Raw genomic sequence first — 24075 nt, forward strand, 5'->3', positions numbered from 1 at the left:
ACTACTATTCTTACTATTCTTTCTCACAACCCATTTAGAAGTATTAGTAACAGAGTATAGTGGTGTGTGTGTGACAGCATAGTAGTGTGTGTATGAGTGTAGTAGTATGTGTGAGAGAGTATAGTAGTGTGTGTATGAGACTTGTAATATTTGTGAGAGAGTATAGTAGTGTATGAGAGTAAGGTAGTATATGTAAGAGTATAGTCATGTGTATGAGAGTATATTAGTATGTATGAGATAGTATAGTAGTGTTTTTGCATTATGAGAGTATAGTTGTATAGTTGCATGTGTGAAGGTATGACGTAATATGTAAAAATGTGAGATTTATTTATAAAACAGCCTTCCGTTGTGTTAATCAAGTTGTGTACTTACATGTGGCATTGGTAACAACTTCAGATGACGCATTGAAAGGTCCACTATGTGATATGACCATTGCGCTGTACAGCCTACCAGCAGACAGCCGCTCGAAAAATAAGGAATTGCCGGTGGATTCCACTTGGTATGACTCAAGAGAGCTGTTAAGGTGAACACTATATAAGTCCACATTCCCCGGTGGGATGCTCCACAACACCTCAACTGACATATTTGAGCCTTGATTGAAGATCTCAAGTTGTACTGCCTCAGGCACTGGGCAGATAAAAAGTATGAAACCACTTGAGAAATAAAGGGAAGGAAGAACATCCCTATAAATTACAAAATGACATTGTACTTGTGTACTGAGATGTGCAGTGTTCTTCCCCTTCTGTGCCATCTTCTGCTTTGACGAAGACACAGAACGTGCAGAGAGTACCGGGAGTGAGTTTTGAGATCACTGCTGCTTCCTCTGCCCCAGTTTCATCTTGGAAGCCACAGCCAGTTGTCTCAACCCGATAGGTATATTCAGGCTTGTGCTGCCATGGCTTCCTCCACTCCAGTCGTATCGCAGTTGAGTTTAAGGTGTGCGCCTCCAGCTTTCGAATCTCATGCGGTCCTAAAAAACACAAAACAAGATGTTTCTTTTGATTTAAATACAGTAATCACCAGTTGTACAGTAACCCCCTATCAGTGTTGGGAATAGCGCCGTTAAGAATAATTGTTTTTTTACAGTGACCGGGTAATCTAATTAATTACTTATTCTGCTGTTGCGACGCCATTATCGTTACCTACGGTCAAAAGCCCGTACTTTGGCTGCATAACGCCAACAGTGGCGTGTCTCCGAGTTCATTTCGACATTTTGATCTTGTCACAATACAAAACAAGGCCAACCATATAGTTGGACAGCGATTACGAATACAGTATCTACTTATCTACTCGTGTAGTTCGCGAATAAAAACCGCTCTTTGAGCCGTCTCTTGGAAGTGGGAGCCAGCTACCCACCAATCGAGAACCAGTTCCCTTCCAGATGCTATTTTTCTTTTGTGATTTGTCAAAATGCATTTTTTAGCGATTCTGTTCTGTTGACTTTGAATTTACTGAGTATAAAAAAGGTTAAAATTGTTTTGTATTTTATTTTCTTATTTGGAGATTTTTAAATATCTTAATTTAGGTTTCCTGTGTTTTCAGTGCAACCAGGTCAGCCCACTGCCCTGAGATGGCTGGGATGGGCTCCGGCACCCCCGTGACCCTACTAAGGATAAGCGGTGCGGATAATGGATGGATGGATGTTTTCAGTGTAAACGTTTAAGTGTGAATTTTGCTTTATTTTTTCAAAATTTAAGTCATTCACATTAATACATAATACATGTTAATGTATAGATTAAACAACAAAAACACCCTGAAGAGCCATTTGGAAGTCGAAAAAAAGCCGTTTCTCTAAAAAGAGTCGGAATTCCCATCTCCCATCTGCTTATTCGAGTTAGATTTGATTTATTTAACTCACTTTATATTGTTTATTACCGATTGTTATTTCATTATATTAACTGTTTCTCTTTGTTGCACTTCAAGTGTAGGATAGATCTGTTGCTGGTGAGGTGCAATATACATTATAAGGTTCTATAACACAACTACCTGTCTGTTCTCTATTTAACTGACTCTAATACTATTATACAATCTCATAAATACTAACATACTCTCACATATACTCTCATTCACACACTACTATACTCTAACAATAATCACAATAGTTTAATACCCACACTACTCTCTCAAATTTCAACTTCTATGACATACAACTTATTTTTAACTAGTTACTTTTACTATAGAGTAACTTAGTTACTAACTCAGTTACTTTTGGAAGAAGTAGTGAGTAACTATAACACATTACTTTTTGGGGAATTCCGTGCCCAACACTGTCCCTCATACGGTAACCCGTGAAGTAGAAACCTTTATTTTATTTAGTCATTAAATACTCTATATTACGTTCAAACCAAAGAACAAACCCCATATACAGTCAAAAGCATTTGATAAAAATAAAAGTACTGTACTTTATAAATGTTTTTTCTTTTCACAAGTAACTTCTGTCCTGTAAAATTCTAATATTTGAATTAATCTTGCTGCATGTATTGCACTAAGGGGCGGAAATTATTTAGGCCAATACATGGGCTCCAGTGCCCCCGCGACCCTTTTGAGGATAAGCGGTGCAGATAATGGATGAATGGATGGATGGATGATACATTGTTGCCATCATGTGGACGTTACGAAATACTATTTACCTTTGCAAGTCAAGAAGCCCAACTGTGTTGGCGAGAGAAACCATCTTCCTCTGTCTTTTGGCTGCGGCCACCGGTTGCTTTTTGTTGGCATGAGGACTTTTTGAGAAATTTGACATTTAACTTAAAACTTGAGATTTGCACGTACGTAATGAAGGTTTGTCAAGCTGTTTTACGTATGTACCTCAACGTTAAGTACGCACAGGTGGATACAGGCAGAAAAGTGATAAGTAAACCAAAATGCAGCCAGGGATTACTGTATCGCGGACTACTTTTCGCTGTTTTGCTACTTTGCAGATTCTCATCGTGCATTCTCTTCTGCATTGTAATTGGCTTAACAGTCATCCGCCTCTTTTCTGCCTGTGTCTGCCTATACGTCAATAATGTTGGGGTCTAAATTGTACACATATGTAAAACAGCTTCATGAACCTTCATAACCTACAGGCATGTCTTTTTCAATTTACAATGTCTCTAAAAGACATCATGTCTACAAACGCTCCTGACCGACAAAATCACTGGCGGCAGGGCGAGAAGGCAGAGGAGGATGCTTTCTATCGCCAACAAAGTTGGACTTCATGTTCAAGGAAGGTAAAAGCTACGCGGCTGTGGGTCGGCATTACGGAATGAATGAATCTTCAGTTTGCCACATTAAGAAGGAAGAAAAGAAATACATAAGGATAACTTCAGCAAGTTTTTGTTGCAAATGACATAACTCATGAGCTTTTTACTCGATTTCAGGCTCGTTCCTCGTTTTTATGTTTGTTGTTACTGTTGCCAGAAAATTGTAAAAGTAAGACAAGGCCTGTTTCAACTGCAGTTGTTCTCAAGGAATGAGCTTACAAAGGCTGCAGTCATGACTTTACGCCAGGAGACAGCAGCAGAGAGTAGCAAAATTTCAAACTGCAGACACCACCGTTAACTTACGTGTAAAAAAGGAATCGCTCGAAGGAGCTGCAAGAGTGCCATCTGCTGCTTGCGTGAAAACGGTGAAGGTGTGTTTGACACCAGAAACAAGGCCAGAGATTCTTGCAGACAAATTTCTGCATATCTCTTCAGTAGCTGGGAACGATCCATTGCTGACCTGCACTAGGTACGAATAGTTGGGCTTCGCCTCAGGTTGCTTCCACACTAACACGACTCCATTTGGGGTAATTTCTGTTGCTCTCAGCTTCATCACTGAATGTGGTCCTGACAAAAAATACATAAAATCACAACAAACTTATATTAGAAACCGTGAACATAAGTATTGACCAGTTTTGGAACTAATGCGATTACTTTTCTCTGCAATGAGCACTGTAACGCGTTATTAACTATTTTAACAACATGATGTGTTATTCCGCTATTTATTAAAAGCAAATCATTACTCTCAACAACCTTTTAATCGCTAACTATATTCACAACTATAGAATAAAATCAGGGGTCAGTTTGTATGCGCTTATTTGGTTGTATGTCACCAGTAGCTAATGGTAGGCGGCGCGTGGTGAGAGGGTGTGGCTTATACAGGAACAACAAAATGAATGGGGAAAACATGAGCAAGGAATATACAGTAAAAGTTTGCTGAATTTTGGTCTTTTAATTTGGAAAATTACTTTGCATTACACCATGCCTGGAGAAAAATAGAAACTACATCTTGGACAGTAGCCAGACAGTTTTTGAAAGCTCTCAAGATAGCACAAGCTAAACAAATATAAAGGGTTCATTGCTGCCACAGGTTAGTGTCCACTTAGTGTTATATTTCTTTTATTATGTGGCTATTTTAAAGCAGTCTGTATTATTCTACGTGTGTATGTACGGTAATTTGTAATAGATAATTGAATTTTAAGTATTGTGTTTCTTTTGGGTGACAGTAATCTGGAGGGCAACACAATTACTTTTTAAATTAACTAACTAGTATCTGTAAGTAGGCTACTTTTTTTCAATAATGCGTCCAACACTGTCGAAAAGACATGATCGATTGTCTTCCAAAATGGCTGCAAATATCCAAAAAGGTTGAAGAGGAGTAAAGCAACACTTGGAAGTGAAAAACACATCAAATCTTCTATGCTCTGAAGAAAAAGGCCTTCGTTGCTGTTCGCAAATTATCCCAAAAATAGTTTCACCATCTCGTATTACATACTTGTAAAGAACGAGCCACTTTGAGGAACTGCGAGAGTGCCATCTGCTGCTTGTGTGAAGACGGTGAAGGTGAAATTGGTGCCAGAGAGCAGGTCAGAGATTCTGGCCGATATGTTTCTTGTCATCACTTCAGAGGGTGGAAAGGATCCATTACTGACTTGTACCAGATATGAGTAGTCTGGCTTCTGTTCGGGTTGCTCCCACACCAACATGATAGTGTTTGTTGTAATGTCAGTCACATTCAGCATGGTTACAGAGTAAGGCCCTAAGAAATTCAATACAAATTAAATGATTAATTCGAGTGATTAACAATCCTATGTTTTGCCACTTACTGGTATAATTTTCCGCTTCTATAGCTCTGCTTTTATAACTCATGGCACCAACAGTTGCAACAGAAATTGAGTATGGGCTTCCAGAATTGAGATTTTCTAAAAGAAACCAATTGTCTGAAGTCTGGACGTGGTCATTGATAATAAATTTGTATTGATTTTCATCCATATCATCAGGGAGTTCCCAGGTAAAAAGAATGGAGCTCACATTCCGTGACACAGATGTTATGGGTCCAGGAGGGTTTGGAACTTTGCAAGAGAAAAATAGGACTTTATTAGTCAAGATTTGAAAGTATTAGGAATCCTCTTGAAACCAGTTTACTCACAAGTTGCATTGCTAGTTGAGCTGTTGCTTTGTAGCGGTCCACTTTTGCTTATCACAAGCACACTGTAAAGAACCCCCGGCTTTAGTTCTACAAACAGTGAGCTAAGAGTTGTGGAATTTAGATTTCTCTTTGAATGTTCAAATTTTGAGTCATCATTCAAGAGGACATCGAAGTAATCTACATGTCCCACTGGTGCACTCCAGGACACAGACATATTACTTGTAGTCCCTATGGCCATGATGTCTGAAACCATCCCAGGACCTGAAAAAAGGCAAACATTTACCCACCTGCAAATATTTCAATTCAGGGGTATTTAGAAAGGGAAAGGTAGAATACACAATTCAATGTATTAAATAGAGGAACAAAAGGACAATGCAGAAAAATGAATCTTAACCATAGAAGCTTTCGTGTTAATTTTTGGGATATATTCAATTTTCACCACCCATTAATTATAAACATTTGTCTTACGACCTGATCGACTTACATCTACCCGTACTTACAACTAAGGCTATCTAATGCTAATTTTTTTCAAGCAGACGCTCAATTTTTCCCATAAGATGCTCTTTTTTAAAAATGTAATATCTGGAACCACAATGTAGCAGCCTGGCAGTGCGTATGACAATTTTGACAACCAGCTGGCCAAGTACTCTACCACTTCACTTAGTAACTAGATACAGTCTTGGTAGCAGATGGTGCCATTGTAAAATATTTACGAATGGTTGGTCAGAACCGATCCGTGTCATACAATTTCATGTTGCTTGTAAGTATGTATGTGTGTATGTGTGTATGTATATATATGTATATATATATATATATATATATATATATATATATATATATATATATATATATATATATATATATATATATATATATATATATATATATATATATATATATATATATATATATATATATATATATATATATATATATATATATATATATATATATATATAAACTGAGTAACTAGAATAATGGGACAGTTCAGTCACCATACTGTATTCTAAATAGGGTGGCATCAATCACAGCAATAATTATTTAAAGACAAAAATGAATAGGAGGTGATTCCATACTTGTGTATTGCGATATGTGTTCCTTTGTAGAATTCAGACCATGTACAACTGTCAGCACTTCAAAACTGTAAAGGTTTCCTGGGGTCAGATTAAAAAAGGTATACGTTTCCAATTTAGTTGTATCTCTCTGAAGCACGATATCATCATGGAATGCAGTTAGCAAATAGTTGCAGGCACCCTTGTCCTCACTTGACAGGGACCATGTCAGCTGGATGGCTGTTGTGTTAAAATCCTGGACTTTGAGTTCAGTCACAGCCTTGGGTACTACAAAAAAAGGAGAAAATAGGTTATTAGCAATATTAAGGCACTGATGATTTTGTATACATTATATATATATATATATATATATATATATATATATATATATATATATATATATATACATGTCAGTTGTGCTCAAAAAGGTTGTCTTGCCTGTGTAAGTCATCGTCTCTTCTTGTGCAGATCTACTTTCTGCTCCAGCAACTGTGATGACTCGAATAAGATATTCAGTCCCCGGTGCCAAGTTGTGTACATCAGTGTTGTTACCATTGATTGTTTGTTCATTCACAAGTACTCCTGCAGACTTGAATGTTTGAACGAAATAATTGTAATTTGGCTGCACTTCATTCGGGTAGGTCCATGACAGACTAATTGTGGTTGTATTGTAGGGGCTGGCAACAAGGTTTAACACAGGGTTGGGCACTGGAAAAAATAAAAGTTATTGCAGTTTAAAGTTAGGAACATTTTTCTTTCAGTTACCCTTACAAGGGAGTAAGTGGTCTGCAACCTTTTCTGTACCACGGACCGGTTTAATCTGGAACAATATTCTTGCGGCATGGCCTAATACTAACATCGTAAAAATGACGATAATAATAAGCCTAAATCAACTGTGTAAAGACTAGTCCAAAAGGGATCTAGATCAGTGTTTTTTAACAAGTAGGTCGGGACCGGTGTTGGGAATAACGCTGTTATAAATAACACCGTTATATAACAGCCTTATTTTATCTCATCACATTATTTTTACTCACAGTACCACATTGTACAACTTTGTTCTGGCTGAATTATTTGCCATAATGATCCATTGTAACGTTGTTCATTGGGCAGTATTAGTAAAAATAATGATGAAGAGAAAAAATAGAATGCATTTTCTTATGTCACCTACATTCTTGGTATAGTGTGTTAGAATTCGGCGCTCTCATTGCCACAACCCGGATCCGATTCCTGTTGCCGCTGGTGTTTAGAAAATGTGGTCAGTGGTATTTGACAACTGATTTGCTCAAGTACAGTAGTATACTATAGTAAAACTTAATTTATAAAGTGCACCTAAACTTTGAGGGTTTTAAGAAAATGATTGTATACACGAATAAATCCGATACAAGCCAAAAATAAGGCAAGTGTTACTTCTTCTGTGCAGCCCATACCAAAAAACCCACAGCCCTGTATCGGTCCGTGGCCTGATGGTTGCTGACCACTGCCCTAAAACACATTTCAAAGTCAAGACCCACTCGCCCCATCAGGCCCACGAGAATTTTATGGCTTCTAACATGATCTTGATACATTATTGTAGAATATGCCAGGAATCGTTGTGTATAGTCAGTGTATGTTACTTCTTATGTGAGAAAGAGTTGCTTATAGTAAATATGTATTTGCACTTTATTTTATTGTATTTCAATACAAATACATTTTAAGAAATAGTTCTGGTGAGTGCATAATTGAACATTTCAATTTCAAGTCTTTTCTTTGAAATGAGTTCTGTGCCTGAATATTTCTGCCTTCTTTCATTTAATGTTCATGTTATGGGAATTTTCATATAAAGACATTTTTCCTTGTGTGTTTGTTGAAAATTACTGACAGAGCCATACGAAAATATAGTTTTATTTATTTTATCATGTTGCAATATATTCGTTTTGAGCAGGCTCAATTAGGTTAGCGAGACTATTTGCGTCATTTAGAAAGCCCTCCCCAAAAAATCAACATTCATTTAGTTTGGCTGTCAGATTGAAGCCCATTTTTTCCCATTTAACTTTGACATTCCTGGCCTAAGACCTTTGCAGATAAAATAATTCTTTGGCCAGCAACCTTTACAAAATTGATAATGATCGATTAATTATGTGTCAGTGTATTTTGGCTCAACGGTCTGTTCCCAAATTTGAGGTCTTTGAGCCATGCAGAATGTAATATTTCTGCTTCAACCAATAAAGATTGAAACAAAATTAGAGGTGTCTACTCTTAAATCTAGCAGTAAAAGGGTTTGGTCAAATGTACTAAACTCAATTGTAAAGTTATTCTAAAATAGTTTATTGAAAAAAGTGTAACGCTACTGACATATAACTAGCTGATGGAGTAAATTAAAATGCAGTAATGAAAGCTAAAGATTTTACAGGAATTACATCTGTACGATAAGATATGTATCAAAGGTGTTTTTGACCATACTTTCTAATGAGATGCTGTTTTATTAGAATGTATACAGTGCTAACTTGCTAACAGTTAGCATTTCTAACAGCAATAATTATAGCTTCATAAAAGTTTTAAAGGGACACCGTGTAATATTTACCAACTCCTAGTGGGAAAAAAAACTCAATGGATTTGAATGATCAACAACAACAACAAAAAAAACGATGAACTACTATTTAAACGGGCTTTTCATTTAAATAGTCGTAGTTCAAGGAATGTATCTTTATTTTACATAGCATGAGGGTCACTTAAAGGGACCCAAAACACTTGTGAAAGGCTGAGCAAAAACATTAAAAGAAAGTTGTGTGGTTACGTCACTTTGAGTCTTCTTAGTTTGTATTCTTCCATGAGCTATTGTAACACTTTTGCACTACACAATACAGCCACAGCTAGTGGTCAAATATTACAGAGTTTCCCTTCAAGCTAAATCTCTGTGGTTTACTCACACGTGTAAACTGATGTGTTAACAGCAGAGCTCATCAGATTTTGGGGTCCGATTGTGCACACACTTATATTGTAGAGTGTTCCAGATGAAAGCCGTTCCAACACCTTACTGGTATTTGTAGTGCTATTGGTCTGAACTTCACCACCCTGTCTCTGGTACCTGATGAGGTAACGGATAAGAGTTGCAGTTTCCATCTTGGTTGGAATCTCCCAGCGAAGGTAGAGTGAAGTATTTGAGGTTTGAATGACGTTAAGGGTCCGAGGTGGTGTTGGAACTGAAAACATATTCAGGAAGAACAAAATAAACGTTTGAGGAGGTGAACCCATGTGGGGGAAGCTGAAAGAATATCCAAACAAGAAACCAAAAACAAAAAAAACATCCTTAATAAAAAAAATTAAGGAGGCTCCAGCAACGGGACGGCTGAAGGTCCTTTCCCCTCGCTGCCGAGACAGGAAACCAGACGTGCCCAGGGGTTTTTCTCACTGCCACCAGGACAGGAACCCAGGCGCGGCAGAGGGACCTTCTCCTTCCCGCCAGGAAAGGAAACCAGGCGTGGCCAAGGAGCCTGCTCCTCGCTACCATACCAGGACTGGTTAGGAAACTTGGCACGGCGAAGGGGCCTTCTCCTCACGCCAAAACAGGAAACCAGACGCACCCGAGGGGCTTTCTCCTCGCAGCTGAAACAGGAACCAGAAGGCGCCATCGGGACAGGGACGTGGGTACTTCCCCCTGGGTCCTTTGGTGGTCGGGTAATTTTTACTCTCTCTACCACGCCAGGTTTTTTTTTGTTTGTTTCTGGTTTCGTTGTTACTTTGCATATTATATTTTCCATTTCCAATTTCGTTTTTTGTTTATTGTCAGGTTTTGTTCTGGTTGGACATTTTGTTGTTTTGTGAAATCATGACTCTTTTGTAATTTTATACCTTTCGGTATTCAATGCAATCCCTTCCTGCTTCCCCCACAAGGGTCCATTCCACAATTCTAAACAGAATGAACCAACCTTTACTGGGTCCATTACCCCCCAAAACTTGCAATACTTTTCATTGTATCACACTTTCTACACCCAAATGTATACGCTAACTTGCACCTCAATGGTAAGCTTACCCGTAGCAGATGAGATCTGGTTGGATGTGCCGTTTATGTTTCCAGCCACAGCGGTGACTGTGATTAGAAAAAGTCTCCCAGGATAAAGATCCCAAAAATGGGCTGTGGTGTCTGTTGTTTTATCGTTGAAGAAAAATGACAAATTCTTCTCAGATATGTTCACTTCAAAGAAATCCGCTCTGCCTTGGGGTAAGATCCATTGAATTTCCAAATTGTCCATTCCTGATGTAACCGTTATGTTTTCAGGCCTCCCTGGCCCTGAAAATGAAACAGTTGATTGTTAAGCCTCTGAGACAATTTTGGACGGGCTTTTGTCAAATTTCTACTTAGTTTCAAGCTTTATCAGAGAACGCTGAGTGTCTCATCATGGAAATATTCTCTCTACCGTATATACTCGCATTCAAGTCGAATTTACACCTATAAAATAAAATACTCAAATCAGGGGGCCAGAGTATATGCACATATTTGGTTGTGTGTTGCCAGTAGCAAATGGTAGGCAGGGTGTGGGGAACGGGACGTGGCTTATAGAGGAACCACAATTCACCCGGAAATCAATGTGGCAAACATAAGCACAGAATTTATGGTAAATGTTTGTTGAAAACTTCTTCTTTTTGTTTGTAATATTATATTATTTTCACAATACACCATGCCTGGGGTCTTGGACAGTACAGAGAAAAGGAAATATTCAAGTGTTTTTTGGTTCTAAAGCAAACCCAAATTTTCATATTTCATTGGAGAGGAGGAAAGAGGAGAGGTATTTTTGGCCGAATCACCAATTGTTTTAGCAATTGAGTTTTGCAGCCCTTTATTACTCAATCTAGATCAGTAGCGTTGCGGGTGGTGATTGGGCATGTTACTTTGAAAAAGTAATTAGTTATAGTTACTCACTACTTATTAAAAAAAGCAACCTAATTGGTGATTGAATACTCGATGGCAAAAATAACTAGTTATCAGGGAAAGTAACATTAAAAGCTCCTTTAAATTGTATGTCAAATAATTAAAACATTTCTGAGCAGTATTCGAGATAGTTGAATAGGGATGAATAGACAGGTAGTTGTGTTAAGAACCTTGTAACATCTATTGCACCTCACCAGCAACAGATTTATCCTACACTTGAAGTGCAACAAAATACACATTAAACAATATAAGAAAATAACAATCATCAATAAACAATAAAAAAGTAAGTTTAATAAATCAAATCCAACTTTCACAACCCGAGACAACAGGTCAAGTAGACACCCTACTGCATTTCTAGTATTTTGTTCACAACAAAAATCAATTGTGAAACAATGTAAAGTGAGTTTCATCTTTATAAAATAAATACATCACAATCTCTAGTCAGACATTTGCTACTATACTTCAAGTATTTTCACACAACAAAAGTAAACATTTCAAAAATATAAAGTATTTTTGACACTGTAGTGTAAAATAAATCACACTCGCACAACCTGAGACAACTGGTCAAGCAGAAAAAGGCAACTACCCAATGCTAGCGTGCAGCTAGCCAGCCACTCTTTAAATCAATTTCTTGCACTGAAGCCCTTCAATTTTGTTTTACTTTTGTATAAGGACATGAAGGCCAATCATTCAACTGTTATTCTGTTTTCTGTGTTTTTATTTTTAGATCTTTAATTGATATTTTGTTACACTCGTATATTCTCAGTCGGTAAGGATGTCATCACGAGTTAAGTCTAATCTTTGGGGGCTTTTATGACGGTGCGGGGATACTTAGCGGAGTTTTACTTTTTGTGGAGCATTAGTACCCTAATGGTTGGTTGGATCCCTTAACCACTAGGGTTGTAGGGGCATCATTTCCTGTGGTGTGTCTTGGGCAAGTATAGCCTGGTGGGACCCATCCCTTTCCAGGCCAATACTTCCCCAAAAATGTTTTTAGGCAACAAACATTGCAATATCAGACTGAGAAATAATGGACAGTTTTAACTTATTGAGAAAACAACTTGAGAGCTACTATGCTTTTCTTCTTTAAGTGGTCTATTATTCTGTAAGCCAAAATCAAGCATGTACAGTACTCACTTGTGTACCGAGACACAGCTGCTGGATCGCCTTCGGTTATTCCGTCTTCCGCCAGTGCAGTTACACTAAGATTGTACATGGTCCCGGCCAACAAACCAGTAATGGTTATCGAGGTTTCATCCACGCTGTTGTTTTTTAAGACATTTCCATCAGTCCACCGTATCATGTAGAATGAGTAATTTCCTTCTGGTTTAGCCCAACTCAGCGTTATGGAGGATGTTGTGGCATCATTGACATTAAGATTGGTGATTTTTTGAGGCTCTGAAAATGGAAGGCAGATTATTGGGTTTCAGTGAAGAACAGTGTTTAGTCCATGCTTTGAAGAATTAATTAGACCTTAGTGTTAAAAATCACATTTAGATTTTTAAGATTACTGTATTTTCCAGACTATGAGACGCACCTAAAAACCCCAAAATAGACAGTAATTCAAAAGTGCGCCTTATAGTCCTGTGCGATTTATGTACATAAAAATACGGTATATAAAATTTGAAATGCATAGTTACATTTAGATCAGGGGTGTCAAACTCATTTTAACTCGGGGGCCACGCGATAGAACAAACATTCTGTCGGGGGCCAGACTAGTAGATTAAAGAGAAAGAAAAAGAGAGATAAAGAAATAAGAGAAAGAGGGAGGGAAAAGGAGAAAGGGCAGGACAAAGAAAGAAAAGGAGAGAGAGGGAGAGTGCGTGAAAAACAAGAGATAAAGTCGTGAGAAAGGGGAAAAAGAAAGGGAGAGGAAGAAAGAAATCCAAAGAGAAATAGAAAGACAGAAGGAGAAAAAAGAGAAAAAAAATGCAAATGGTAGGAAGAGAGAAAGAGAAAAGAAAGAAAAGGAAAAAAGGAAGTTAGAGCAAAAGAAGTTAAAAAGACACAGAGAGAAAAGAGCAAAAAAGGAAGAAAAAAAGACACCCAGAGAGTGAAAGAGACAGAGACAGAAAGTGGGAGAAAAGGGGTGGGAAAGAGATAGGGAGAGAGAGAAAAAAAAGAAATACAAGTACAGTGTCTTTGTTCGAGGCACCTGGCTTTGGCAACATCAAGTTGACATATTTCAACCTGCAGCTTGGTTTTCTCTTGCGCTTCTCTGAGTGTTGTCTCGCGGGCCGGATTCAGTCCCTTAGCAGGCCTGATCTGGCCCGCAGGCTGCCTGTTTGACACCTGTGATTTAGATGATACTGCATATGGTGACTGTTATGCCTTTACAGAGTAGTCTTCGAGTTCCCTCGTGTGGTCACCATGCTCATTGCAAATCTTCAATTTCTTTTGCTTTCGACAATAATTGTCCGTAAGTATGAAACGTATTGTGATTACGATAATTTGGATTTTTGTGTGTGGTAACAGAATTTTTTTGTACTTTGTTTTTAGTTTTACAGCAATCTTATGAGGGTAATGGTTAAGGCCATTGTGACCATACATAAAATAATTGATTATTTTTAGTGGTGAAACCAGATGTCATAATTGATTTCTATGTCATTGAATTCAAATGTTTTTTTTTCATGCGACCCAATGCTCTTACTTTAGTAGAATTCCATTCGCCTTATAGTATAGTACGAAAAATGCAGTACTTGTGTTCATTTGTTTTACATAATAATGTGTGTTTATATAAAAAAAGCTGATCACATTCTTTTATCCAAATCTTTAAGGATTTTATGAAGGCTTTTGGGTCATTTTTTTAGCGTGAGATTTTTATTGTTATTAATTCCTTATGACCAATGTTCCCTCTAATTTTCTACGGGTCTGAGCGTTCACACAAAGTCCATAATCCCAAGTGTGGCAAGATAATTAATTATCAAACATGTCCAAAACTTGACATCAAGTTACATTTTGCTGAGTTTCCGGCAATGCAAAATTATTTTTCTCTTTTGAATGAATTGACTCATGTACTATTGTAAAGGTTGTACGGCCTACAAACGTCGTTTGTTCTTACAATTCTTTCGCAAGATATCCATTTCTTTTTATTTCCTGATATATTTTGTCGCATAATATTAACATTTTTGGGGGCTTATTTAGTCGGTTGTAAGATACAGAACTGTACTTAATCACATTTTTTTAGTGGAAGTACAATGTTGGCAACAAAATTCACTTGATATAATTGGAAATTTTTTGAATGCAACACAAACTTTTTCTTCTTTTGTCCGTGTTTTTTCTACTTTTTTTTAAATACCTTTAAAAAAAATCTTATTGTGTTTATTTTTTTCGAGCTGTTAATTTCTTCTTTTTGTTCTTTATTTACTTTTTTCCTACATTTCTTTCTTTTCTTTTTTTCTGGCTTTTTTCTAAATTTTTCCTTCTTTTTTTTCTCTTCCTTTTGTTTCTTTTTCTCCCAGCTTTTCACTACTTTCTCATTTCGGTATTTTTTTTCTTTTTTGTTCTATTCCCCCATTCCTTTAAGTCATTTTGTGCACAATTTTACATAATATTTGGTCATGTTGGGATTAAAGAAGCAAAAACAACCTGAAGAGCCGTTTAGGACCCAAAAGAGCCGGTTCCTTTTAGTGAGCCGAGCCGAACAAGCCAGTCCTCGACAAACTCTACTAACTTTACTCAACTTCGTTCTACTTCGACTCGACTTCAAAATACCGCATTTAGGACACAACCTCACGGCAACCCGTGTATTTTTACCTACATGCACTGTAACTTTGACTTAAGTCGCTTCTTAATTCGTAATTTGAGGTTTCATTTTTGTGCGCTGGCTAGATTTTCTTGTGCACTGAGAATGTGCGAGCAGTGTGCAATTGAGCACGCGCGCAGCTTAGAGGGAACACTGCTTATGACCCCATTACCACGTAGCCCATGCCCCTTAAAATAAGAATAACAGTAAAAAAGGAAGATCAAAACTCTATACAGATTGTTTTTTTTAAGTGGGGGACCTAAAATGATATTTTAGAAAGCCTATTTAAAACATTCCGCGACCCTAGTAAGGATGGCAGTTCAGGAATGGATAGATGGATATTTTAGACCACTAACAAACAAACAAAATGTATTAAATAGTCAGGTGAGGTCGCTCAAGGGAACCCGTAAAGGGACAGTGTATATTATTTAGCACCTCTAATAGTAAAAAACAGCTTAATTCATTAAAAAACAATATTAATTTAAATAAAAAGCAAAAATACATGGCCTATAATACACATGTTCATTTCTCAAAATGCTCGTTGGTCAAGACATTAATATTCACTCTATATAAAGTAAGGCTTGCATGGAGGGAGCTGACATGATTGTCCGCCATCTTGCTGCTACGTGTATCCCCAAAAAACAAAAATATTGTGCAATGTAATGAGAAGAAAATTGATGCGGTTTGGTCTCTTCTACTCTCTGTAGTTTGTATTCTTCCTTGTGCTTTGGAGTACAGTACTCATTTTCAGTTGCACTACACAATACAGTGACATTTGGTGGTCAAATTCTACACAGTGTCCCTTTTAAGATATGTTGAAACTTGAGTAAGACTATTTTACTGCAATATCAAGTTACACTAAAATTATCTATTTTCAAAAAAGGACGATTTATTCATATATGTTTGTGTTGGTAATGACTCCTGTATAAATCGTAACTGTAAAAAAATTGTGATATCGCCATCTAAACGGTGGGATTCAAACAAAATCATAGAACAACTACTTTCCACTGTTAATAAATTGTGTTCATGTTTTTCGCTCCATTAATGAAGTGTCGTGTTCCTCCTTGCTCCAAATGTGTGGGATGCGTCTGACTTTTGCAAAGTTTGTTTATCTCTGCTTGTGCATTTCCTGAGGGTTGCGCCCAAAACGATGTATACAAGTATTTCCTGTACTCAAAAGATCAACGTTCCTTCTGAACGAAGTACACACAACTGAGTGTGCCTTTCAATGGTGATGTTTTGATACACGATTGTGAGCAAATATTTGGGAAGGAAAAGAAGTCACCCAGGGGTCTTGATTGGATTTTTCCAACATAATGATACTAATAAATGAATACATTTTTCAGATCAATTAATTTGCAGTTAATTTAAATTACCATTTGCAAATCGTGTTCAGGGGCCAAGTGACATCTGTGAGTATATCAACCGAAGAGTTAGAAAGCTGTGTTTAAGAGCATATAGCTTAAACTTTGGTACCATTGCCAAACACTAGTTTCCTTGTTTCAGTTTGACTCACTCATTGTGACATTTGGACAGCAGTTGGAGCAGTTGACTTGATGACTTTCTTCTGGAGTTAACCCATTGAGTGAACCATTACCAGAGATGTTCCCAAGCGATGGTGCACAACCAGAAAGCAAGTCGGTTGCCACTGCTGCTGCTGCTGCTACTGTTGTTGTTATGGTTTTTGATGCATTGCTTTGACATACATTCCCTGCAAAATAGAGAAACAACAAAATTCACAAGGAATAGAAACACAAAGTTGTATTTGTTCTTTTGAATGAACCCTCCTGTTGTCCTCATTTTTGTGCTTTTTTATACAAGTATGTCAGACATACGGCCGGCAGGCCGGCTCCAGCCCGTCGAATGATTTAATCCGGCCCGCTCTAAATTTATGAGTTAGTCAAAAAAAAAGAAGCGAGTCTATATCCCAGGGGTTTCCATCATGGTATTTTTAAGAAATTAATTATGAGTATATCAAACACGTTGATATATTTATATTTTTATTGATTTATTTTACAGGAAATACAACAAACTAAATTCCAATTTATGGGTTCAATAAAGCGAAAGAGCAAAAAAATATGCAGCTTTTTTAGCTAGCTATCTGGCTACATTTTTTAGCTATTTAGAAAGCTATCTAGCTCGCTTTTTACATCTTCTGCATGCTATTTAGCTAACATGTGATCTTTTTTGCTGCTTATCAAGCTAAATTTTGGCCTCCTTTCGAGCTGGCTTTCTAGCTTTTTTTTTAGCTTGCTATACTGCCATTTAGTTGGCATTTTACGCTTTAGGCTAGCAATCAAGCTCCCTTTTAGTTTTTTACCTGTTTTTTACACTAGGGGCAGCAGTAGCTCAGGAGGTAGAGCGCTCGTCTTGGGATCAAGGGATCCCAGTTCGAATCCCGGCTTGTCCGTGTTACATGGGTAAGGCACTGAACCCCTATTACCCCCAATAAGCAAGTTAGCGTCTTACATGGCTGCAATACAAGGCCGCTATTGGGAAATGTGGAGCACATTGTAAAGCGCTTTGGGAAGTCATTGACTTGAAAAGCGCTATATAAATGCAGATCATTTCATTTTATTTCATTTCACTTAACAATTAAGCTCCTTTTTAGCTATTTAACAAGCTATATACAGTAGCTAAGTTGCTATTTTAGAAATGTATATCAAACTGGGTGCCCTTTTTTGCTAATTAGAAACAAAAATTTGCTATCAACTTGAAAAAGGTTGGAGACATCTGCTCTGGGTCATTTCTATTTAACGTTCTGATTTTTTGAATACATGCCAACCAAATATTATCTCCGGTCGATAGGGGACAGTGTTAACTTTTTATAGCGTGGTTAGTTCAGGTGTAAAAGTGCATTTATTCAACTGTTATAATAGAGCAGATAACACATTTAATGTCAAACATGAAAATATTTTTTTTCATTATTGTTTGTAAATAAATATGTTGTGTTTAGAAAAGATCCCTTGTCATCAGTGATTATAATCTGTAAGGAACGTTACTAAACAAGGTTAATATCAAAGCATAATCCTGAAAAACAAAGCTTAAAATTTGAAGTTCTCATTCTTTTACTGATCCGGCCCACTTTAGAAGAGAGTCAGGATCCAAATTGAGAGCCAAATTGAGATTTCACAACCCTACCTTATGTGGAAATGTGGAAAAACAACATTTATTATTTTTCAACTTCACTGACCAATCTAAGAAAAGTCATATTATTTAAAGTTAAAAAAGTATTATTTGGGTTTTTTTTTTTCTGTGATTTTAACGACAAAGTAGTGGGTCATTTTGGCCTTAGGACAACAGGAGGGTTAAGAAGATTTCTGAGTTTAAAAATGTCTATTTTCTTAAGGAAAAAAAAATCAAATAAATGTTTTGTACGCACCATTACAGTATGCATGAGAGCCCTGCAAGGAAACAAAGTGAAACAACTTTTATTTTAATGAAGATAAGACACAAAATCATCAACTAGGGGTGGTCGAAACTCTGAATTTTGGTATCGATTCGATCCAAGTAAATACAGGGTAGAACTTATTGCTAATGATTCAATAAACAATACTCTTTGCTTGGAAATGTCATGATCGTTAAAATATTGAGCCCCTCCTTGAGTTAGCCTATAATAATGATAAAAACAGCACAGCGATTTGAGGCTTGCTTTTTTTTGTAATCAAATAACTATGACGAAAACTTTAAGGGGACAGTGGGTATTATTTAGCACCTCATTGTTAGCCAACAACCTGCTACAGTGAACCAAACAACTCAAAAAGGCTAGGCAGGAAAATAAAAAGAACCATGGTGAATTTTGGTCATTTTGATTCTCGGTAGTTGCTATTCTTTCTTGTGCTTTTTAGCATTCTTTTTCTGTTGCACTACACAGTACAGCGACAACTAGTGATCAAATAACACACTGTCCCTTTAAAAGTGTAGAAATGAAAATAAATAGTTCTATTAAAACCACTGTTCCCTCTAAGTTGCGCGCGTGCACAATTGCGCACTGCCCAGAGCTTTTCCACAAACAAGAAAATCTAGCCAGCTCACAAAAATCAGGGCTCGAAATTGCTAATTAAGAAGCGAATTAAGTCAAAGTAACAGTGCATGAAGGTTAAAAACACACGAGTTCCCCTGACGTTGTGTTCTAAATGCGGTATTTTGTAGTCAAAGTTGAAGTAAAACGAAGTTGAGTAAAGTCAGTAGAGTTTTTCGAGAACCGGCTTCTTCGGCTCGGCTCACTAAAAGGAACCGGCTCTTTCGGGTCCTAATCGGCTCTTCAGGTTGTTTTTGCTTCTTTAATCCCAACATGACCAAATATTATGTAAAGTTATGCACAAAATGACTTAAAGAAATGGGGGAATAGTACAAAAAAAGAAAAAAATACCAAAATGAAAAAGAAGGGAAAAGCTGAGAAAAAAAAGAATCAAAAGGAAGAGAAAAAAAGAAGGAAAAATTTTAGAAAAAAGCCAGAAAAAAAGAAAAGAAAGAAAAAAAGGAAAAAAAGTAAATAGAGAACAAAAATAAAAATGTAACAGCTAGGAAAAAATAAACACAATGAGATTTTTTTAAAAGGAATTTAAAAAAAATAGAAACAAATACAGGGGAAAAAGAAGGAAAAGTTTGTGTTGCATTCAAATAATTTCCAATTATACCAAGTCAATCTTGTTGCCAACATTGTACTTCCACTAAAAACTTGATTAAATACAGTTGTGTATCGTACTACTAAAGACTTAGTGGCCACACTAGGGATTGCTGTTGCTCACTGTTGTTTCAAGCGTTGCTCACCGACTTTGTGTAAACACTCAGACCCGTGGAAAATTAGAAGGAACATTGATTACAACTATTTCAGAACAACGGTCAAAAGAGTCAAGTCAAGTCAAGTCATTTTTATTTGTATAGCCCTAAATCACGAAGAGTCTCAAAGGGCTTCACAGATTGTTACACTATATTACACAAACTATTTTCAACCGACAAAAGGAGTCAAACAAAAAAAGCCAGCAATGTAACAAAAATACAAACACTGTATAAAAATGTCAAAAAGATAACAAAAATATCTTCCTTTGCACAATATTTTGAAAAAAGGCAGCAGTGCAAACAGAGTGTAAAGACAATCACGCCAATGTGAACGATATAATGTATCTACCCGTATAATTTTCAACTCACCAACAGCATTATTATTTTGCTAGTTAAAACGTTAAGACATTATCGATCCCAGGAAAATAGTATCGATCCGGTCTAAAAACTTGCTTAGTATTGAAAATATCAATGTTTGTATCGATCTGCCCACCCTTAACTTCAACTAGAAAAGCAGCCGTGGGGTCATGTATACAAACGAAGAACCAACATCCATCCTTTATCTGCACTGCTTATCCTCAGTAGGGTTGCGGGAGCCCATCCCAGCAACCTTCGTGCGGTGGGCAGGGGACACCCTGAACTGTTTGCTGGACAGTCACAGGGCACGCGGAGACAGACACTCGCTTATTCACACCTAGGGACCGTTTTGACTGCCCAGTTAACCTGACATGCATGTTTTTGGATTGTGGGATGAAAATGAATTATTTTTATTAAATACGATTATCAGTCTGACTGTAATTCATGCGTTTGTTACCTCCGGTCTCGATTACTGTAATGTACTACTCTCCCGAAGTCCAAAATCAAGAGCTCTCAGCTGGTACAAAATGCTGCAGCGAGGATTTTAACTAACACAGGAGAGTTTTATCACATAACCCCGATTTTAGCTAACCTGAATTGGGTCCCTGTTAACATAGGATGTGATTTTAAGGTTCTGTTGGTAGGATACAAAATCATGCATGGACTTGCTCCCTCATAGTTTTCAGATTTAAATACCCCCTATGTTCCGGACCGGAGCCTTCGCTCTGAAAATGCTGGTCTACTAGTACTCCCAAGAGCAAAGAAGAGATCCACAAAATTGAGAGCGTTCTCCATCTGGGCCCCGGTGCTGTGGAATGGTTTGCCCTCTGAGATTCGATCTGCAACCTCGTTGGAACTGTTTAAATCTACGCTTCACTATTGCTTATATTTTATGTTGACAATATCTGTGTATTGTTTGTTATTGCAACATCCGTTGCAGCCTGGTGATCCTGGAAGGGGGATTCCCTCATGTGCGGTCCCTTCTCAAGGTTTCTTCATTCTCCTCATGTTGAGGTTTTTGTGTTTTTCCTTGCCCTCATGTAGGTTTTAAATCAGGGAATGGTGTAATAATAGTCTGTGGTTTGCAATTATCTGTGGTCTGTGCAGCCCTTTGAGACTCCTTGTGATTAAAGGCTATACAAATAAACATGACTTGACTTGACATAATGTTTTTAAAGTCATCTTAACATTGCAAGACATTTAACATAAGAGGCGTGTTTAACATGATGCATGTGACTGGGTTACTAGGCTATTTTTTTTTTAATTCGTCTTGCCACATTTCATCCTTATTTTTTAATTGCACGGCAAGTGAAAAGGGAGTTAATCATTATATTGTCTGTAACTGAATGACACTTAATATAAACAAGGAAGTAGATCCTGTTGAAAGTATGTGCATTTCTCTGTTTCAGAACCCATGGGAATGGTTACACCCTTCCGTCTGTAAAACTTCAATGCACTTTCATTAAAACTAAATTTAGTTCTGCCTGCAAATGACTGATTAACTAGGTTCTGTCAGATTTTTCCTCAAAGTTTGTTTGTAATAAAAGACCAAACGTTTTTGCTTTACTTCCTAAAAAGCAAAAAAAAAAAAAAAAGGTACTTCTTAGGTAACAATGATTAACTTTACCAAACAGAGAAAAAATGGAGAATCGTCACAGAGGGAAGTTTTTCTACATCTGTAAGCTTTCGTTTTCAATGATAAAAGAAGGGTAGCGTAAATTCATAATAAATTGCAGAAATATTGCTGCCTTGAGGGATAATTTTGCTTATTTGTATTTGTAGAGATATTTCAAACCTAATCATTAGTTCAAACATTGGAAAAAGCATTTACTGATTTATTCTACAATAAATGTATTAATAACAACGCGAAACATTTAATCTGGATCAGGGGTGTCAAACTCATTTAAGCTTGGGGGCCACATGGTAAAAAAAAGCTCTCACTGGGGCCACATTAGTAGATTGAAGAGAGAAAAAAAGACAGAATGATAGAGAGGAAAGAGTGACAAAGAGAAAGAAAAAGACAGAAAAAGAGAGAGAAAGCAGAGTAAGAGACATAAAATAGAGAGTGTGGGAAGGAGATCAAGAAAGATAACAAGAAAGAAAGATCAAGCAAGAGAGAGAGAGAGAGAGTAATATCTATAAAGAGAGAACAGATAAATAGAGGGAGTGAGAAAAGACAACAAAAAAGAGAAGAAGTGAGTGAACAAGAGAGAAAAACAAAGAGGAAAGAAAGAGAGAAAAGGAGAGAGAAACCCAAAAAAGGATACACAGGGAGAGAGAAAAGTAGGGAGAGAGAGAAAGAGAAAAAAAGAAAGCGTGATGAGAGAGAGAGAGAGAGAGAGAGATAGAAGGAGAGATAAAGAGAGAGAAAGAGACAGAGATTTAGAAAAAGAGAGCTCATTTTTCTCTTGTGTTTCTTTGCGTATTGTTTCGTGAGCCGGATCAAATCCCTTGGCATGCCTGATCCTGCCCGTGGGCCACATGTTTGACACCTGTGATCCATAATTATCTCACTCCAATTCTAGTGTTAAACTAAAACTGGGGTCTCCAAAATGGTGCCCACTGACAAAAGGTAACCCCCTCAGGACAACTGAGGAGCCCGTAGACAGGTTCTGAAGATAGATCACCAGTGATGGGTCATTGTGTGTTGTAGTGGAAGACGGCCTATATTAACTCCTTATAAAAATTACAACATGGTAATGATATAGTGACAACATAGTACTAACATGATAGTTGTCATTTCAGTTTTTTTCTGTGCCAATCAGTAACAAAACACAGCCCTCATCTTCAAAAAAGTTAGTGACCCCTGATATAGAATTATTCAGACAAGCAAATGGCAAGTCGTTACAGGGCTGACAAAAGATTGGATTCGGCTGCTTGGAGTTGTCGGTAGTCAGGAGCTGCACGACCCAATTTGGCCACCAGAAGGCGTTAGTGACCCCACAAAAGCAGATGTTTATACATTTTGTTGGTATTTATTTTAGTTGATTTTTCAACTTGTATATATTTTTAGTTCACCAAAATACTCACAAAAATTCTTCCTTAGTATAGATAACACTGCACATGTATGTGACTTTTCAACAAAGCGACTTCTGGAAGCCGCTTTTCTCCTTTCAGATCACAGAATGTAACAATGAGACCTGTTATCACTGCGGCAACTTGAGTCAATTTCACTTTTCCCCAATTCACTTTAAAAGGTCAGAGCCGGTCTTTTTAAATAAACTCCAGTGGCCAAGGCATTTCTCCTAAGAAAGTAGTCATTGTACTCGTCTGAACACAACTTCCTGCACCCACCCAAGGACCCGAGATAACACATCAACACAAGGGCTTTGCAAGCCAAATATTGTGCTGTATTTCAAACCCCGGGTTTAATAGGGTCAAATATTATAGCACCAGACCAGTAGCCAGGCGTCCGGCACGCTTTTGGACTGGACATTTTGTTCAGAAAGCCTACATGACCGTTTTTAATTTTTAGTTTATTTAAAAAGTGTTTTTGTTCTACATTTGTTGATTCCTGTTGTATGTGTGTTCAGGGATGTCGAGCAAGAAAAAAACCTGAACACGTTTAACTTTAAAAGCCATGATTTCGATTCTGCATTAAAGAAATAAAACGAAAAATTGTATTGAAATTAAATTGCTTGTATGTGGAATTTTCAGCAGAATTGAACGTTCCGGATGTGATAAAATACTTTCATATTTTGAGAGCGTTTTGACTAAAAACAGGATAATTACACTTGTTAAGAACTACAGATAACAAAAAGACATATTGACATGGCTTCAATGAAAAAGTGACGCAAAGCAGAATCTTTTCACATTTTTAATGATTTTTTAACCCC

General features: G+C 37.2%; 1 protein-coding gene across 1 annotated transcript in view; it reads right to left on the reverse strand.

Annotated features, from left to right (window-relative positions):
• LOC148363291 (receptor-type tyrosine-protein phosphatase eta-like) overlaps nt 1–24075 on the reverse strand; it is a 59032-nt gene that overhangs the window by 18599 nt on the left and 16358 nt on the right. Inside the window, exons 2-14 of the mRNA XM_088340915.1 lie at nt 18483–18504; nt 16617–16811; nt 12493–12753; nt 10459–10716; nt 9356–9628; nt 6888–7157; nt 6474–6737; nt 5398–5658; nt 5075–5320; nt 4744–5007; nt 3552–3815; nt 710–970; nt 373–627 (exon numbers count right to left, since the gene is read on the reverse strand). Of these exons, the coding sequence (XP_088197041.1) occupies nt 373–627; nt 710–970; nt 3552–3815; nt 4744–5007; nt 5075–5320; nt 5398–5658; nt 6474–6737; nt 6888–7157; nt 9356–9628; nt 10459–10716; nt 12493–12753; nt 16617–16811; nt 18483–18504 (3094 nt within the window). The remainder of the gene's footprint in view (nt 1–372; nt 628–709; nt 971–3551; nt 3816–4743; nt 5008–5074; nt 5321–5397; nt 5659–6473; nt 6738–6887; nt 7158–9355; nt 9629–10458; nt 10717–12492; nt 12754–16616; nt 16812–18482; nt 18505–24075) is intronic.

Source organism: Urocampus carinirostris, chromosome 7 (assembly GCF_059441175.1).
Source record: "Urocampus carinirostris isolate Australia breed hairy pipefish chromosome 7, RoL_Ucar_1.0, whole genome shotgun sequence".
Taxonomy (NCBI): domain Eukaryota; kingdom Metazoa; phylum Chordata; class Actinopteri; order Syngnathiformes; family Syngnathidae; genus Urocampus; species Urocampus carinirostris.